Source organism: Hyperoodon ampullatus (assembly GCF_949752795.1).
Source record: "Hyperoodon ampullatus genome assembly, chromosome: 4".
In the NCBI taxonomy this organism is placed as follows: domain Eukaryota; kingdom Metazoa; phylum Chordata; class Mammalia; order Artiodactyla; family Ziphiidae; genus Hyperoodon; species Hyperoodon ampullatus.
This window is the reverse complement of record NC_136917.1, coordinates 66,011,594-66,030,129: the sequence shown is the minus strand read 5'-3', so window position 1 is coordinate 66,030,129 and position 18,536 is coordinate 66,011,594. Positions and strand designations below refer to the sequence as shown.

Here is an 18,536-nt window from a genome sequence, read left to right as displayed (position 1 = left end):
CTTTGTGAATAAACTAAAAACAACTGAATTACACACTTTAAGTATGATCACTGGTCAGGGAACTAAGATCCCACAAGCCATGCAGCACAGCCAAAAAAAAAAAAAAAAAAAATTCTAATACTGATTGTGGTGATGGTGGCATAACTTTGTGAATAAACTAAAAACAACTGAATTACACACTTTAAGCGGGTCAATTATAAATTTATAATTTATATAAAGTGTAAATTATATCTAATGAAGCTGTTACATATTTTTTTTAAAATAGCAGACACATTTGCTAGATACAAGCACAAGAAATGAGTGATACAGCCTATATTAACTAGCTTTTTTAGAAGCTTCTAAAACTGAAGATCACAGCTACAGTTCTGGTACAAAGAACCACTTCAGCATTCAAACATCAACATCAGTCCTCAAATTTCCAAGGACGATTTATTGTTTACAAAAATTTCACTGGCTCTCCAAGAGATTCTGATGCATACTAAAGTTTGAGAATCACTGAAATAATCTAATAATCAGCATAAATAGAAGCTAAATCCATTAGGTGAACAGTTGATGGACAACTTTAAAATGGAGGAATCAGGCTCACACCACCTGAACCTGCTGATCAACCTTAGCACCACTGAAAGTGGGACAACCAGAGGTTATGTGCTTCCTGATAAAATGCAGTAAGAAGTACACAGCGCACCTATGAAGTAGTCTCAGGAAACAATACAAAACAAACAGGAAACAGAAACAAAACAAAACCCTGCACCTAAATCCAATCAAGTCTGAGATCTAACTCCCAATTTAAAGAAAATAAGGTGGAGAGAGGAACAAGGTAAAGGACACAGTGAAGATGAAATCAGATCCAAATCCAAATATGCAATATTCTACAGACAAATTAGAATCCAACTTCAAACTCTAAAAAGACATTTCTGAGACAATCAGGGGAAACTGAACATGGACTGAGTATTAAATATTAAGGAATCACTGTTCATTTTCAGGAATAATAGTAATCGTTTAGAGATTCATACTCAAGTATTCATGAGTGAAATGACAGGATTTTTGGAGTTTACTTTAAAATATTCCAACAACAAATAATAGTATTAATATTTAAAATAAGTTGGGAGAAGAGAGAATGAAACAAATAAAAAGAAACAAAATGTTGATAACTGTTAAAGATGGGTACTGTTATAACATTCTCTTTACTTTTTGGTTTGAAATATTTCATAAGTTTAAAAATTTTTTTAGGAAATCCAGGTTAAGCACTGGTGCACTGATACATTCAAATCCCATTCAAATGACAGTAAATGAAGTGTGTGTGTGTGTGTATACATATATATACACACATGCACACAAATATATACATACATGTATATTTAAGACAAAGAGAATATGAGAGGAAAAATTTCAAGCATAAAGAGACCGCAATAAACATTTGAAAGATGAAAAGTAGCAACTAACTTTTCAAAAACATAAGCAGCTACAACCTAAATGTCAATAAATGTCTAGGAGCAACCCAAGGATTCATCTCCTCAGAGCCCCTGAGAAGCAAAGGCCTTGGAAACGTAAGGCCCTTTGGAAGGTAGAGGAGAGACAAAGGAACAAAAAGCATATCCTCCACAGGATGTCAAAATGTCCTTCATCCTCTCTCTTAACCCACTCCTTATGAATAACAAGTATTTATTTTCTTGGGAAACTTGTCAGAGTTGCACCAGCCTCAGGGCGTCTCCAGATTGAAAGGCCCATCAAGTATAAACCAATGAATTTTTTTTAAAAACAAAGGTACAGGTACATCACTGTGAAATTTCAGAACAAAATAAAGAGAAAACAGAAAATTCCAAAAGCTTCCTGGGGGCTGAGAGTTATAGCTCCAGCCTTTTCAGTAGCAATATTGGAAGACAGAAGACAAGGGAGCAATACCTTCAAATTTCTGAATTAAAATGATTCTCAACATAGAACTGTGTATCTACTAGATTGCCAACCAAACATAAAAATAGAATAAACACTTTTTCACACGTGCGAAGTCTCAAAAAATTTATCTCAAACAATCATTCTCAGGAAGCTCCAAGAGGGATAGGCAGCACCAAAACAAGGGAACAATCCAAAAACGAAGAAGTCATGGAAGCCAGTCTACAGGAGATCCTAACTTTTAAAGTCAAAGGAATTTCCAGGAGGAAGGCAAAGGAAGGCTCATCATGTTGCTGTGGAGCAGACCTACAGGGCAAGCAGTACAAACTAGAGCCAGAGAAGGGCAGATGGTTCCAAGATGGACATATCCAGGAGGAAAAAATATTAATTATCAATTATCTAGGGACTTCCCTTGTGGTCCAGTGGTTAAGACTCCACAATCCCAATGCAGGGGGCCCAGGTTTGACCCCTGGTCAGGGAACTAGATCCCACATGCCGCAACTAAGAGTCCGCATGCCACAACTTAGGATCCTGCATGCCACAACTGAAGATCCCCAAAGACCCCACAGACCACAACTAAGACCTGGCACAGTCAAATAAAGAAATAAATATTTTTTTAAAAAGTCAATTATCGACTAGGTTTAACTAAGAGAGACAAGTTGTTTTGAGAGGTATTTTATGGAGCTGTAATACTTAGCTAAAGATTTCAAAGAAAACAGGGCAAACCAAAAAAAGAAAAAGAAAAAAAGGCAATTAACTCCAAGAGATAAGTAAAAAAAAGAACAATAAGACATAAAATATATTTAGCTCAGCAGTGAACATTTATAATACAATAATATAGTTAACTTTGATTATCTAAACTAACCAAAAATTGTAATATTGGAAGAATGAAGAAGAAAGGGAAGGGTATGCATGAGTGTGTGTATATGTGTGCATGTTTAAGACCTAAATCTTTACCAATACAAGAAATTAATGTCTAAGATGAATAAATTTTTTTATAAAACAATCTATTCATATTATTTATAAATATAAAAGCAAATACTTAAACAAACACCAAACAATTAAAAAAGCAGTTGCATCTAGGTTCAGGACTGGGTTGGAGGAACTTACCCTAAGTAAATTCCTGCCGTAATGTTGTTGAGCTGGGGGCAAAAAATTCAACACATAAATTTAGAGTCAGATTCACAAGTAAAAAGCTTGTCCTACTAGCCAGTCAGAAGTTCCAAGGGTCCAGGAGCCACTTATGTCATAGCGGTGCATTAACATGGGGTTTTACTGTCTAATGTTTAAACTATGTTCAGGTATTTCTTTGATTATTCACAAATAATATTTATTATATTTCTGCATTCTGTAAATGTATAGTACATATGTTTTATATTCTAAAGTAATTAGGAATTAATAGAAATTAATATAAAACTTAATACAGGGGCTTCCCTGGTGGCGCAGTGGTTGAGAGTCCGCCTGCCAATGCAGGGGACACGGGTTCGTGCCCCAGTCCGGGAAGATCCCACATGCTGTGGAGCAGCTGGGCCCGTGAGCCATGGCCGTTGAGCCTGCGCGTCCGGAGCCTGTGCTCCGCAACGGGAAAGGCCACAACAGTGAGAGGCCCACATACTGCAAAAAAAAAAAAAAAAAAACTTAATACAAAATCCCTATTTGTGGGAATCATATCACTGCTCGATTTCATTCACCTTCTCATTAACGTCACAATCTGTAGTTTCTTGATATAAATGGAAAACTTTAAAAATTATATAACAGACCACAACAGGGTGGGAAAGCAGGCCAAAAAGATGCAAAGAGCCTGACAGCTGCATCCTACAAATCGGATCATAACAGTATAAACTGAAACCCATATGCCCTTGAAACCAACTCTGCCACTCTATTAGGATTACACTAGGGTGTAATCTCTCTGGGGTGACTTGGGATAAAATGCCGTTGTGTCAAGGGATACTATATACTGGGCAACGTGAGTGCAAGGAAGCAGATCCCTAGAGCTCTGACTGTGTCCCCAAAGAGCCAGGTTAAATTGTTGCTCCATTTCCCCATAAAGCCTGCTTAACAATCAGAAGGTCTAAGGACCTAGTATGCTCAAATGGAAAAGAAATTCCATGGTACCACAAAACCTCTTGTGTTCTTCAAATAAACTCCCACTACCAAAAAGAATACATTACTCAATGGATAAAAGATAAAAGAATGAGTTCATTTACTCATTCTTTTATCCATTCAGCATATACTGAGTACATCAGAGAAGACTCTGTGTACACACACATACACACACACATATTCTGAACATGAAAAATGGTAGGAAGGGGAAGTATGAGGTGTTACAAGAGATATAAATAGAGAATCTAACCTATTTCTGGAAAATCAGACCATTCTCGCTATCTTAAAAAGATCAAAATAACAATGAAATTTTCCTTAAAATTGGTAAACATTGATGTCAAAGAAAAATGTGCTCAAAGTACAGAGAAATAACTACTTTAGACAAACAACCCAAAACAGAAACATCCTTGGTTAAATGAATTAAAATTTTTCAATCAGTGACTATTTTTATTCATTCACTCATTCATCAAATATTTACTGAATGCCTTCTGTGAGTCAAACACCAGGAATACAGCACTAAACAAGTTAGACCATGGTTGTGCCCTATGGAACCTACAGTCTAGTGAAGTATATAGGTCTATAAAGAAGCAATTATAACCCAAGAAAATAACTGCCTTGATGGGAAAACATGGTTTCTATTGTAGCCTTAAGAAACATGTGTTGTAGCCATGTAATTTCAAGCAGTGTACAAACATGAACCAGAATATTCTCAAGAAACATCAAGTAGTCTGATTCAGAGCCCACAGCTAGAGAAAAAATTAGAAGGAAGACTGGAGAGAATAAACTGAGGGATGAGGGAGTGTGGGAAAGAATTTTAACATTTGAGAGACTACTATGCCATTTAATCCTCAAAACAACTCTAAGATGGTAGGTACAATGGACGACCTCTTCAGCATCCACTCCCCCACTGCGACATGCATACACCACAGCACCTTTAATGACGACATGATACTGCTTCCCAAAGTTATATATACAGGAACCACTGGGGCAGGGATCTGAACCCAGGTCCATTACAGTAAGCTACAACTCTAGAACAGGCTGACATGACAAGCTGAGGAGTTTGGACTTCGTTTAAAAAAAGGTTCTGGAACTCAAATGTCTGAATTTATATCTTAATTATATCACTTACTAAATGTGTGAAGTCCTAAACTTCTCTGTGCCTCTATTCTCTCATCTATAAAATAAGGATAATCAGACCTACTTTATAATAAAGCTATTGTGAGAATTAAATGAATTAATATGTGTAGAGCACTTAGAGCAGTGCTTGGCACAGAGCAATCCTCTATTAAGCAACAGGGAGTCAAAGGAGATTTCTGAGTGAATTGATCAGAATTATAGTTTAAGAAAGTCAATTTAGCAGGATACTATAGAGGGGAACACACACGAAGTGGGAATGTTATGGCAAATTTTTATGAAAAGCATTAAAGGTCTAAATGAGATGATGGCAGTGGAAAATGAAAAAGAACTAAGATGTTGCAGAATTTGAATCAATAGGACTTAACAAATGACCAAATGAGGCAATTAGAGGAAAGAGTAAAAGATGATTCTCTGACTTGCAACTTGGTAGACTAAGAGAATGGTAGTGCCAGGAACAGAAATAAGATTGTGTAAGACTAGTTTAGGACTCCTTTTAATAAAGAAGATTCTACACGGGGAGGGGGAAGGGTAAGCTGGGACAAAGTGAAAGAGTGGTAGTGTATATATGGACATATATACACTACCAAATGTAAAATAGCTAGCTAGTGGGAAGCAGTCACATAGCATAGCACAGGGAGATCAGCTCAGTGCTTTGTGACCAGTTAGAAGGGTTGGATAGGGAGGGTGGGAGGGAGGGAGACGCAAGAGGGAAGAGATATGGGGATATATGTATATGTATAACTGATTCACTTTGTTATAAAGCAGAAACTAACACACCATTGTAAAGCAATTATACTCCAATAAAGATGTTAAAAAAATAAAAATTAAAATAAAAAATAGGGCTTCCTTGGTGGCGTAGTGGTTGAGAGTCCGCCTGCCGATGCAGGGGACACGGGTTCGTGCCCCGGTCTGGGAGGATCCCACATGTCGCGCAGCGGCTAGGCCCGTGAGCCACAGCTGCTGAGCCTGCGTGTCCGGAGCCTGTGCTCCGCAACGGGAGAGGCCACAGCAGTGAGAGGCCCGCATACCGCAAAAAAAAAATTAAATTAAATTTAAAAATTTAAAAATTAAAATTAAAAAAAATAAAGAAGATTGTTATGTTTTACATGGGGGAGTTTTTTTTTAAACAAGTCTCTCCTAAAAGATAACTTAAACTCATCAAGATTTAAGACAATAGTTATTATATTAGTAAGAAATGAGGTCCAAGTTTTATAAGTTGAATATTAAAGCTGCATTTTTTACTAAGCTATTTTCTTTCAATAAACATGGTTCTAAAAAACAAATCTAATACCACTACTTAGAGATGGAAAAGCAAATCAAATTAACAATAAAAAGCTGGGACAAAGTGAGAGAGTGGCATGGACATATATACACTACCAAATGTAAAATAGGTAGCTAGTGGGAAGCAGCCGCATAGCACAGGGAGATCAGCTTGGTGTCAGAAACTAACACACCATTGTAAAGCAATTATACTCCAATAAAGATGTTTTTAAAATATATATATATTTGCATTTCTTATTGCACAATTAGACTTAGAACCAAATATTGATTTCATTAACATGAAATTAACTTAAAATTCTCAGCTTCTCACTTTAATAAGAAAGATACGCTCTCACAGGATTCTCTGTAAAGAATGTTATAATTTCTATCTCTAATATAAGATTAAAAGGTACAATTTATGAAGGGGTGTTTTTATTTAATTAAAAAAAACTTGTGAATGAACAAATGTTTAAAAATAACATTAAATAAAAACTTCTTAAGTATGATTCTTACAAACATTGATAATATTGAGAAGCTAGCCTTTAAGAACTTCAGAAGCTCAAAATGTGACACAAAATCAGAATACTGAAAGTGAAAAGATAACGCAGCACTACAGATTGCTACCCCTACAGAAATAGAAAGCTTTAGCAGTGAAGCCATTTCCTCCCTTTTCATTTAATACACATCTCACTCTTTCCCCCAAACATGCCCCCTCAAAAAAAAAAAAAAAAAACCATTAAGATCACCAGTTATGTCCAACTTGACAACTCCAACTATACTTTTCTGTTTTTGATCTCATAAGACCTGTCAGCAACCAGCATACAAAACAATTTATCACTCCATCATTTTTAAACACTTCCCTTTCTGAGCTTTCCTAACGCCACACACCACAGGCCTTCCCCCTATCTCTCTGGCCATTCTTTCTTTGTAGACTTTCCTCCCCCACATCTGTAAATTTTAGATTTCCTCAGTACAAAACCTATTCTTTCCAATTCTCTACCTACATACACCCTTTTCCTAGATTATCTCACCCATTCCCTTAGTTTTAACATTGACCATTGACTCTAAGGCCAAGTTCATTATCTCCAGGCCCAAGCTCTACTGTGAACTCCAGATATACTTTATTAAACTGACAAATAAATATCTCATTAGCAATTAACACTAGACTAAATGTCCAAAAAAGAACTTCTGCCCTTAAAATTATTTAATATATTCATTCTACAAATATTTACTGAGCACAAGCTCAGGCACTGTGCTGTATACACTGACTCACAACGTGAACTTGAGGGAGAGAGATGATAAGTTGTAAAAAGAACTATGAAGGATATAAACAGTGTGCTCTGACAAAGAATAGGGGAGAGAGCTGCTACTTTTGATGAGGTGTTCAAGATAGGCCTCCACAGTATCATAGTCTCTCCTTCGAAAACGGCGTCTACCTAGCTGCTCCAGGCAGAAACCTAGGCATTTGTTCCCCACAGATAACCCATCATGTGGCTTACAAGGCTCTAACTCCAAAATACACCTTGAAGTTGAAGAGGGCTCTCAAGCAAGCAAAGAAGAGAAGTGTGGACAAGTAATGACAGCTGTGATAGATGTCACAGAAGGAAATACAGAAACCTATGGAAGAAAATTATAGTGAAACCAAACTCAGGGAGAAATCAGAAATGGCTTCCTGGAGAAAGAATAATTAGGATAAGCCCAGACGATCACTACAAAAAGCTAAACAAAAAGGTATATAAAACTATGCCAAAAACAAAGAACAGCACAGCATGGCACATCCCAAAACCTAAAACAAATCCAAGGTGATAAAATAATAGAAAAGGAAGGGGATCAGATTAAGACAAGGTCAGAAGAAAGCAACAAGTTATCAAAGATTAATGAGATCATGGGCTTCCCTGGTGGCGCAGTGGTTGGGCGTCCGCCTGCCGATGCAGGGGACACTGGTTCGAGCCCTGGTCTGGGAGGGTCCCGCGTGCCGCGGAGCGGTTTGGCCCGTGAGCCATGGCTGCTGAGTCTGGGCTTCCGGAGCCTGTGCTCCACAGCGAGAGAGGCCACAGCGGTGAGAGGCCCACGTACCACAAAAAAAAAAAAAAAAAAAAAAAGATTAATGAGATCAGATCATGTCAAAGGGCACAGAAGTCAACTTGAAAAGTTTTCCACTGGCTAAATATGGGACAATTTGACTGCAATGGATTAAAACACATTAAAATCCAAGAGGTGATGGTAATACTAAAAAATGATAATTAAAATGAAAACCTTCATTGAACTCATCATAAATTATTCTCAAAAGTGATAAACTTTGATGTTGACTTTCACTGTAGCAAATAACCAAATAAGTAGTAAGAGAAAGTTCTTCCAGGAAATAAATGCAGAAAGAATTAAAGAATCAGAATATTACCATTTGCATCCCCTAACAAGATAATGAATTCAGGCAATAATCAACAAAAGATGCTAAAACCATTAGTGAAGGGTGAACTTTATAATGGAAGAATAAAGCTGATACCACCTGAAACCACTAATCAATCTTAGCAGCACTAAAAAAAGGGACAACCAGACATTACGTATGGAAACGAAGTATACTGCAAAATCTGTGGAATATTTTAATTAAAAAAAAAACTGAACCCGAATCTAGTAAAGTATCTAACCACCAGTTTTCAGGAAAGAGAGAATAAGTTATAGCAGTGGTTCTCAAACTTGAGCATTCAGAATCACCTGGAGGGTTTCATTAAAACAGAGATTGCTGGGAACCAGTGAATTAAAGGAAACCATTAGAGAGCAAACAGGCAAATAGACAATGTGGGAAGATTCATAGGAAAAATACCCAGTTTAAAAACAACAAATGCTATTTTTAAAAGGGAGGGGGGGGAGGCCGTTGTAGAATAAAAATTACTTAAGACACATAACAGCAAATTCAATATGTAGACTGATTCAAACAAACCTACTGTAAAAAGACATCCTGAGACAACTGAGAAAATTTGAATATAGAGTAGTAGATAATATTAATAGATATATAAATTAATAATAGATATACAGATATATATATATATTTTTTGGCTGCATTGGGTCTTCATTGCTGCGCACAGGCTTTCTCTAGTTGCAGCGAGCCGGGGCTACTCTTTGTAGTGGTGCACGGGCTTCTCATTGTGGTGGCTTCTCTTGTTGCAGAGCATGGGCTCCAGGCACGTGGGCTTCAGTAGTTGTGGTACGCGGGCTCAGTAGTTGTGGCACACGGGCTTAGTTGCTCCGCGGCACGTGGGATCTTCCCGGACCAGGGATCGAACCCGTGTCCCCTGCATTGGCAGGTGGATTCTTAACCACTGCGCCACCAGGAAGTCCCTAGATATATAATATTAATAGATAATATAAGAGATAGTAATAGATTAATGGTTATGTTAAAAAATGACCTTATTAAAAAAAATTAAAAGGTCAAGGATAGATGTTAAGGAGTTTGGTCCTAAACTGAATGGTTTTATACATAAGCATGAGATCATCACAGTAACAACTTCTGGTTGTGAAAGCCATGCACTAAAGCACTGCATTAACTGCTCAACATGACTTATCTCTTTGAATCCTTAAAATACCTCTGTGTTGTGGAGATTTTAAATTTTATATCATTTTGCCTGCTGATCGTGATCAGAATTAACATTTTTTTAAAGGATGAAGTGTTGAGAATAGTATGGAGAAAGGCAAGAGTGATGACAGAAAGACCAGTTAAGAGATTGTTAACTGATACAGACAAAAAGAGCAAACATTCATGTATTAGGAATAAAATAAAAATGCAGAAATTGTTTTTTGAACACAACATGAATTATGTCCTACAGATATATAACTCTAAAACAATCTTCTTCGTCAAATTAGGCTTCTTTCAAGAACTTTTTTTTGAGACTTAGTTTATTTATTAACACATCGCAGTTTAGTCTTACCTTCACTAATATACCTCATGACAACCCTGCACAGTTGCCATTATTAACATCATTTTTAGATGAAGAGAATTTTATTTTTAAAGCAATCATTTTATATGTACTGCAGTTATTAGACTTACACTTAATTCTTACTTCCCCTGGAAAGTGGCCTGATGGAGAAAACATAAAGCAGTATCTTCCCTGTCTTTCCCAAATTACTGTTTTAGTTCTATATATGATTAAAATAATATTCTCCCTGTAATACCCTACACACTTATCTCCAGCTCAAGAACCTTAGATAGGACAAAGCACCAGAAACCTATAAGGTAAGGGACTTCAGACTGAATGGAAGGGGGTAATCCCTGACCATCTTTTTCAGTGGAGTAACCATGAAAAACAATATCGAAAAGCTCCTAAGGCTTCTCTATTTCAGGTCTTTCCTACCCAAGAGCCCTATTATGGCTTATGACTACTGGGCCTCGTATATTGTTTACTCTAGGAACTGACTCTTACAGGCTGAGCTATAGTTAGTTGCCAATGGCTGTGTCCAAGCCTTATTTAACAACTTACACTGACTAGCACAAAACAAAACCAAAAAAGTATACTAGAAAGGAAACCATGGTATACTGGAATAAAAACTAAATTTTAGTCTACTCAAAAACATGAGTTACATAAAAAAATGCTAAACACCGTTTATTATTTGGGAAATGCAAATTAAAACCACACAAGATACCACTATACCCATTAGTATGGGAAAAAAATCTAAAAAAGAGTGGATATGTGTATTAATATATGTATAACAGATTCACTTTGCTGTACACCTGAAACTAACACAACATTGTAAATCAACTATACTTCAATAAAAAAAATTTTAAATAAATAAATAATAAAAATATATTTTTAAAGAGACTCCAATGTGGTTAACATAGTATATTTTATGTTAGGTGTTTTTTACAATACAAAAAAAATTTTTAATTTAAAACATCAGACTAATAATATCTGGATTTGGAGAGAATCTGGAGCAACTGTAACCTCATACACTACTAGTGTGAATACAAATGGTACAACTACTTTAGAAAAGTTTGGCAATTTTTTTAAAAAGTTAAGCATACACTTAGCATATGACCCAGCAATCTCACTCCAAGAGAAATGAAAATGTATTTCTGCATAAAGATTTGTTCACAAATGTTCAGAGCAGCATTGTTATTACAGCCCGAATCTGAAAACAGCCCAAAAGTCTGCCAACCAGTGAATGGATAAACTGTGGTATACCCATACAACGGAACACTATTCAGCAAAAAAATGGAACGAACTACAGATAAGCACAACAACATGGATGAATCTCAAAATCATCACTGAGTTAAAATAGCCAGACACAAAAGAATATAAACAGTATGATTACATTTATATGAAGTTCTAGAAAAGTCAAAACCTCTGTCATTAGACAAAAGCAAGTCAGTGATTGCCCTGGGTGAGAAGGCATTAAGAAATGATAGCAAAGGGGCATGAGGGAATTTTTTGGATGATGGAGTGTTCTAAAACTTCATTGGGGTGGTGGGTACACAACTGTATACATGTAACAAAATTCATATAACTATAGACTTCAAATGGCCCAATTTTGTTGTATGTAAATTATAGCTCAACGAAGGTGTTAAAAAAAAAAAAGATTGGGTTGACTAAATTTGCAAGTTACTAAGTGTGTGACATTACCCAGTTTTCATTTCCTCACATGTACACTTCTACACATTTTTCCATATTGTATTGCAGTTATTGTGCTTACACATAAAAAGGATCATGTAGTTATCTATACTGCTACTTGCCCTATCTCACAAGGTTGTTGTGAAACATCACATGAGATAACTGATGAGAAAGTGCTTTGGCAACTCTAAAGTAGTATTACACAAACATACAGTAGAGTTCACATTTTAAAAAAATAAACTTTTTTTCACAAGAATAACTTGAGATGCTTGGAAACTTGGGTACACCAAAGTAAATCTTTACCCAGAAACAGAAAACCTATTCAAATGTCACCTTTTTAATATCCCTCCTGAACTTGCTTTCTACTAACCCTTGATTTACTGGATGGCTCAATGTAGTACTATCTAGACTGCACTTTCATTTTTCAAAAGAAAAACACTAAAGAAATCTTTAAAGTCATTAGATAAGCATGGCAAGACATTTATTTCCCAGTAGAAAAGACCAAAAGCTAGATAACTTTTACTAAGTACTGTTCCAAGATGTTCACCACTGAGATTTTTCTTCCTCTAAAAGTCGAATTTCTTTCCATTTAATACTTCAATTCCACAAGTTACTGAATGTTTACTAATGGGACCTGCATTAGCGAGAGTGAATAATTTTAAGATTATCAAAACCTTTTCAACCAGTGTGGTACACTCATTTCAGACTCTGGCTATTGCAAAATTTAACAGATACTCATCTCTTCCTACTACTACTGTACAACTGGGCTCTATGCTATTCTACCAGATTTGAGTGATATCTGACATTTAGCCTAGTTACATTTACAAGTTTCCACACGGCAACAAGTATGAAGGCTGTTTGAAAGACATAATCTCTTCTTCAAATGCAGTTTCGAAACTAACTTTTACCTAGAATTCAGGTTTATATTCTATTGTCTTACAATTTTTAAAAGTTTTTCTGTTAGCAACAGGTACAGTAACCAAAAATTAACAAAGCCTGTAATACCACAAAATATGTTGCTATAGTTCTCAATTTTTAAAAACTCGTTTTTAGTAACAGTTCCAAGGGGATGGTCAATTCTACGGCCATGCTTCATTTGATTCAGCGCAGCTTCATTCTGGTCAGTAATAACCACAACCTCCTAGGTTTCACATTTATCCTTCGGCAACATTAAGGCCACTGGGTCCGGTATCTGCACACCTCCAATCTAGGTTTACAAGAAATATGAAAGAACTGCAGCTTGCCTACACGCTCCTCCAGCGTTCTCTACTCCGAGGGTTGGCCAAAACGTGCGGCTCTCTCCACAACAGCAACCAAGCTGGAATGGAGCACCCAGAGGACGACTGGCCGCGGGGAGGAGGGGAGAACTTTTCGGCCCGGAGGACGGCGGTAGAGATCCAATCCAGCCCGCGCCCAACTCTACGCGTCGCCAGGAAGGCGTGTGGACCCTAAGCTCAGGCCGTGATGCTGGGTCCGGAGGGGCAGAGCAGCGCGTGGCTGCCGAGCAGGACGTAAACAAACAGACCCGGACGAGGGGGAAGGGGCAACCGTGGGAGAGGGGGGTAGGCGAGAGAGGACCTCGCTCAAACCCTCCAGCGCAGGTCTGCAGCTGCCCGGCCCCTCCCGACCGCGGCCCTGATCCCGGTCCCGGAGCGACGCTGCCGCTCAAGCGTAAGCACCGAAAGCCCCACCGCCTCTAGAAGCCGAAGCCCACAAGGCCATCGGCTCCGCGCCCCTCGCCGCTAGCCCCTCGCCCTGCAACGACCTACCTGAACGCGCAATCCGGGTCCCTCGCGTCCCGACCGGGCGCGCCCAGACCGCTCCTCTTGCTGAAGAGCTTCTGGAACAGCGTAGGGGCCATAATGGCCACGGCCAGGCCGGGGTCGCTCCACAGAGCACTCGCCAGGCCCCCGCTCTTAGAGCTGCCCCGCCACCCCCATAGGCGCCTCAGTCATATGACAGAAATTAGTCACTTCAAACGGCCACGGCGCGCGGGGCGGGGCGCGAAGCAAGGCCGGCGTCCATTGGCTGGCTGTGAGCCGCATCACGTGGCGGCGCGCGGAGCAGGGTGCAAGGCGGGGCCGTGGGGAGGAGCTGGCGCCCATAGGCTGGCCAGTGGATGTCCTCACGTGGCAGCTCACGGGGCGGGGCATGCGCGGAGGGGAGGGGCGGGAAATTGGGGTGGCTGGGGAAGTGAAGGAGGAACATGCTCCGGTCACGGTCCTTCTCCGTGACGCTGTTAGTTGCTACCTTAGGCTACAGCAGGGTGCCGCGGGGACGACGCCAGGGACTTTGGAGTGTAGAAGCCTACCGCTTCCCGCACCCACGACAAAGAGAGAAGTTCGGGGCCCCACTGGCAGTCGCCCCTCCCCCGCCGTCCCCCCCTCAGTCTCTGCGGCTTCGCGCCTCCGTCCGCGCCTGGCGGAGTCCGGCGGCCCCTGGAGCAGACCAGGTGCGCGAGCGTACCCGTGGGGCCGCGGCACGGGCTGGACTTTAAGCCCCGGACCACAGGCCCGCCCACGCTGGGCCGCGAGAGGTTTGGGCTCAGAGCTTGACTGAGCGGGGCTGGCTCACGGGTCTGGTGGAGGATCTGCCAGGACACTCCCCGCAGCCATGCCTCCCGGCAGAGACGGCCTCGGCCAGGCACTGAGGGCAGCGGCCCTCGGTGTTTCCCACTTGCGCCTCGAACCCTGACACACCGGGAATTAGCCCCTTGGAAGAGCTAGCCATAGGAGGCTCAGGATTTACACTCAATGTCTAGGTATGGAGAGAGAGAGAGAGGAACTGTGGAATTGTGAACAAATGAGTTCAATAGGCGGAAAGCCCTTTCCAGAGAAAAACATTGCTCATAAATGACCGTACAGTTTACTTAAACCCAGGGAACCAAAATTTATCAGGGTTTGGATCAAATTGGTCTTACAAATCTTCAGTTCCCCTACTGCCCCTCCAGCAGGAGGAATTTTGTACCATGGGACGCAATTCTCTGACATATGAATGTCTGGAAGTTACTGGTATGTGGTTTGGAAGCTTAGATTAAAATACTTTTTTGAGAATTTCACTTAATAAGGCATACAAATCAAATTGTCTAAGTGGCTACCAGCTCCCACTGATATGCAGCTAGAGTTTATGCTATAAAATAAGTGTTCTTATATAGAAAAAATAAAAGTAATAGGAAGAGTATAGATCTCGGAGAATTTCAGTGGTCATGTAACAACGTGTTGTTGAGTTTCAATGTTACAAGAATTTTTAAAGCACTATTTATAGGTGATTAAGAAATTAATTTATTCCTTCCACAATGTTTAAGTGTCCCTGGTCTAGGCACTAGGGATCCAAAATAAAAAAGATAGGGCTAACTTTCTATATGAGGAAACAGTAAATAAGTAAAAAAGGTAATTTGAAATTACCAGTGTTGTGAATGAGAAACAATGAAATGAGTGGGGGAGGTCTCTCTGAGGAGGTGACATTTGAGCTGCTCAGGTTAAGAGTCATTCAGAGGGCTTCCGTGGTGGCGCAGTGGTTGAGAGTCCACCTGCTGATGCAGGGGACATGCGTTCGTGCCCCGGTCCGGGAGGATCCCACATGCTGCGGAGCGGCTGGGCCCGTGAGCCATGGCCGCTGAGCCTGTGCGTCAGGAGCCTGTGCTCCGCAACGGGAGAGGCCACAACAGTGAGAGGCCCACGTACAGCAAAAAAAAAAAAAAAAAAAAAAAAAAAAAGAGTCATTCAGAGTTGCTCCGTACATTGCCCAAGCTCCAGAATTACTGAGCAATACAAGGTCAAAATAGCAAGACTGTATCCCCTGTAAACTTAAGATAATTCTCTGGCGCCAAACGCTGAAAGATTTCTAATGAGGCAAAATAGCTATGTATATTTTTCTCACAAAATATGAATGCAGAATGGAATTTTGTAAACAAAAAATGAAGTCTGAAATTTTTTAAAGTGAGAAAACGCACATCCTATAAGTCAATTAATGAAGCGATCATTTGGGGAAGTTTTGTTTTGACACTAGCAAGTATCACTAAATGAGTGCAAGTGGAAACGGGCTCAAGCCTGTCTATATTTGACCAAAGACACAAGGAGGAATCATGGCCACTCCATGGCTGGCACAGAGAAGAGTAGTTCCAGGTCCCCTCAGAATGAAGTTTCTAAATACAATAATCTTGTGTGCTTTCATCTTGGCAAAAAGTTACTTCATGGATAATTATAGATATTAATAGGGAAAGAACATTAGGACTTGCATAAGAGATACTTTGTATTAGTGTTCTCTAATCATGTAAAGGTTTCTTTTCTGTGGTCTCATTTTATCTTATACTTGAAAGGTACAGAAAAAAACAATTTACTTGCTATCATTCATCACATTTCCTTTATGTTGTTGTGTAATACTCAAATTATAGACTAAGCACCGAAATGATACAAGTTTGTCATAAAAGAGGACATATAACTATACCTAATTATGCAGATTAAAATGAAAATATTTTCAAGTCCAATAACTGTATATTATCTTTTTTTCCCCTTTTACTTAACACTACCTCTTTCCACAGAGAAGCTGAGGTGTCTTAAAGTAGCCTCTTTAAGTTTAGGAGCAAGGAGGAAATATGAGAAAGAAAATAATTATTCATTAATGTTATATGAATGTGGAACTGTTGGGTTAGAAAATTAGACATAAGGCCTACACTTTCACTCAGGAGTAGAAGATTCAGCCTCCCCACAAACCCCAACAGCCTTTGGGGCTCTGTCCAACTGATTCCAATAACATAGAAGACAGGGGCACTTCTCACTACAGCCATTTTCCAGTTATCAAATATAGCAAAAGGTGGCAATAAAACTGGAATCTTGCTCCCTTAACCACCATGCTAGTAAGCACAAGCTCAATTGTGCTCAATTTTCCTGAAACAAGTTAAATTTTCATTGATAACATCTCAGAACAAGATAGTCAGAATCAGATGATAAAGTAAAACTTCCTGAATGGCACTTAGATGGACTCATGACGGTACCTCAGTTTTAAAAACTCTTAAGCCAACCGATGATTTACTGCTATATAATAAGGGAATGGCAGTGGTTTGCGGCAACAGAAAACAAACAATCATTTATTCAACAAATATTTCTTGAGTCCCTCAGAGGTCTCAGACTCTGTTCTGGTAGTCTATTCCTACTCTCAGAAACTTAGTTCTTAGTGGGAAGAGGCAAAGTAAACAAGATGTTTGCAAGTAGTCCTAAAAGCTAGGAAAGAAAGAGTTAATAGTACAACAGGTGGGGCCAAATTTAGATAGAGTGGTCAGGAAAGTCCTCTCCAAAGATGCGGTATTTGAACTGAGGTCTAAAGAATGACAAGGAACCTGTGATGGGAAGATGATGGTAAAGAACATTCTAGCAGAGAGAAGAAAAAGTACAAAGACTGAGGAATGGGTTTCTCCTGTTTGAAGAAAAAAAAGGAGGCCAAAACAGCTGAACACACTGTGGGAGGGGGAAGATGTTTGAGATGTGGCTAGAAAGGTACAAGGAGCCAGATTATGTAGAACCTTGTAAATCATGCGAAGGAGGTTACATTGTGATGGGAACTATTGTAGGAGTTTAAAACAGGAGAGGGACATGATAGAATTTATGATTTTAGAAGATCGGTTGCTCTGTGGAGAAGGGATTATAAAAGAATAAGAATGGGAGGAGAGAAACCATATAGGAGTCTACCATGTATTTTAGGCAAGAGCTGATGTTGGCTAACTATTTTGAAGATAGAACTAACATGATTTGTAGTAGGAGTGAAAGAAAGGAAAACTAAGGATTGACTCCTACGTTTTTGCCTTGAGCAACCAAATGGAAGTCATTTCCTGATGGAAAGACCAGGGAAAGTACAGGTTTGGAGAGGAAAATCAAGCATATTAAGTTTGGATATATTAAGTTTGAATTGGCTATTAGATATCCACGTGGAGATTCTGAGTAGAATATATGAGGAGAATCCAGGATTGAAGAGAAATTCAGTAGGCATCAGCTAATACACAGAATTTAAAATAATAGAATGAGTGAGTTTACCTAGAATGTGTATGGGACTTCCCTGGTGGTGTAGTGGTTAAGAATCCGCCTGCCACTGCAGGGGACACGGGTTCGAGCTCTGGTTCGGGAAGATCCCACATGCCGCAGAGCAACTAAGCCCGTGCGCCACAACTACTGAGCCTGCGCTCTAGAGCCCGCAAGCCACAACTACTGAGCCCATGTGCCACAACTACTGAAGCCCATGTGCCTAGAGCCCATGCTCTGCAGCAAGAGAAGCCACTGCAATGAGAAGCCCATGCACCACAACGAAAAGTAGCCCCCGCTCGCCGCAACTAGAGAAAGCCCGCGCACAGCAACGAAGACCCAACGCAGCCAAAAATAATTAATTTTAAAAAAATTTTTTTAAATGAAAGAATGTGTATAATACAGAAGAGAGTCCAGCACTAATATTCAAAGAAGGCAACACTTACAAGTCTTGAAGAGAAGGATCCAGGAAAGAAGGATGAGCATGAGAAGTAGTGCAAGACAAGAGAAGAAAATAACCCAAAAAGGAGGAAAG

At 39.5% G+C, this 18,536-nt stretch overlaps 1 protein-coding gene across 3 annotated transcripts in view; it reads right to left on the bottom strand.

Moving 5' to 3' along the window:
- FNIP1 (folliculin interacting protein 1) overlaps positions 1-13,851 on the bottom strand; it is a gene marked incomplete at both ends in the record, with an annotated part of 128,783 nt that extends 114,932 nt beyond the window's left edge. For all 3 annotated transcript variants that reach the window (XM_079702321.1, XM_079702322.1, XM_079702323.1), the window contains one exon: positions 13,760-13,851. In XM_079702321.1, coding sequence (XP_079558447.1) covers positions 13,760-13,851 — 92 coding nt within the window. The remainder of the gene's footprint in view (positions 1-13,759) is intronic.
- Positions 13,852-18,536: the final 4,685 nt, after the last annotated feature.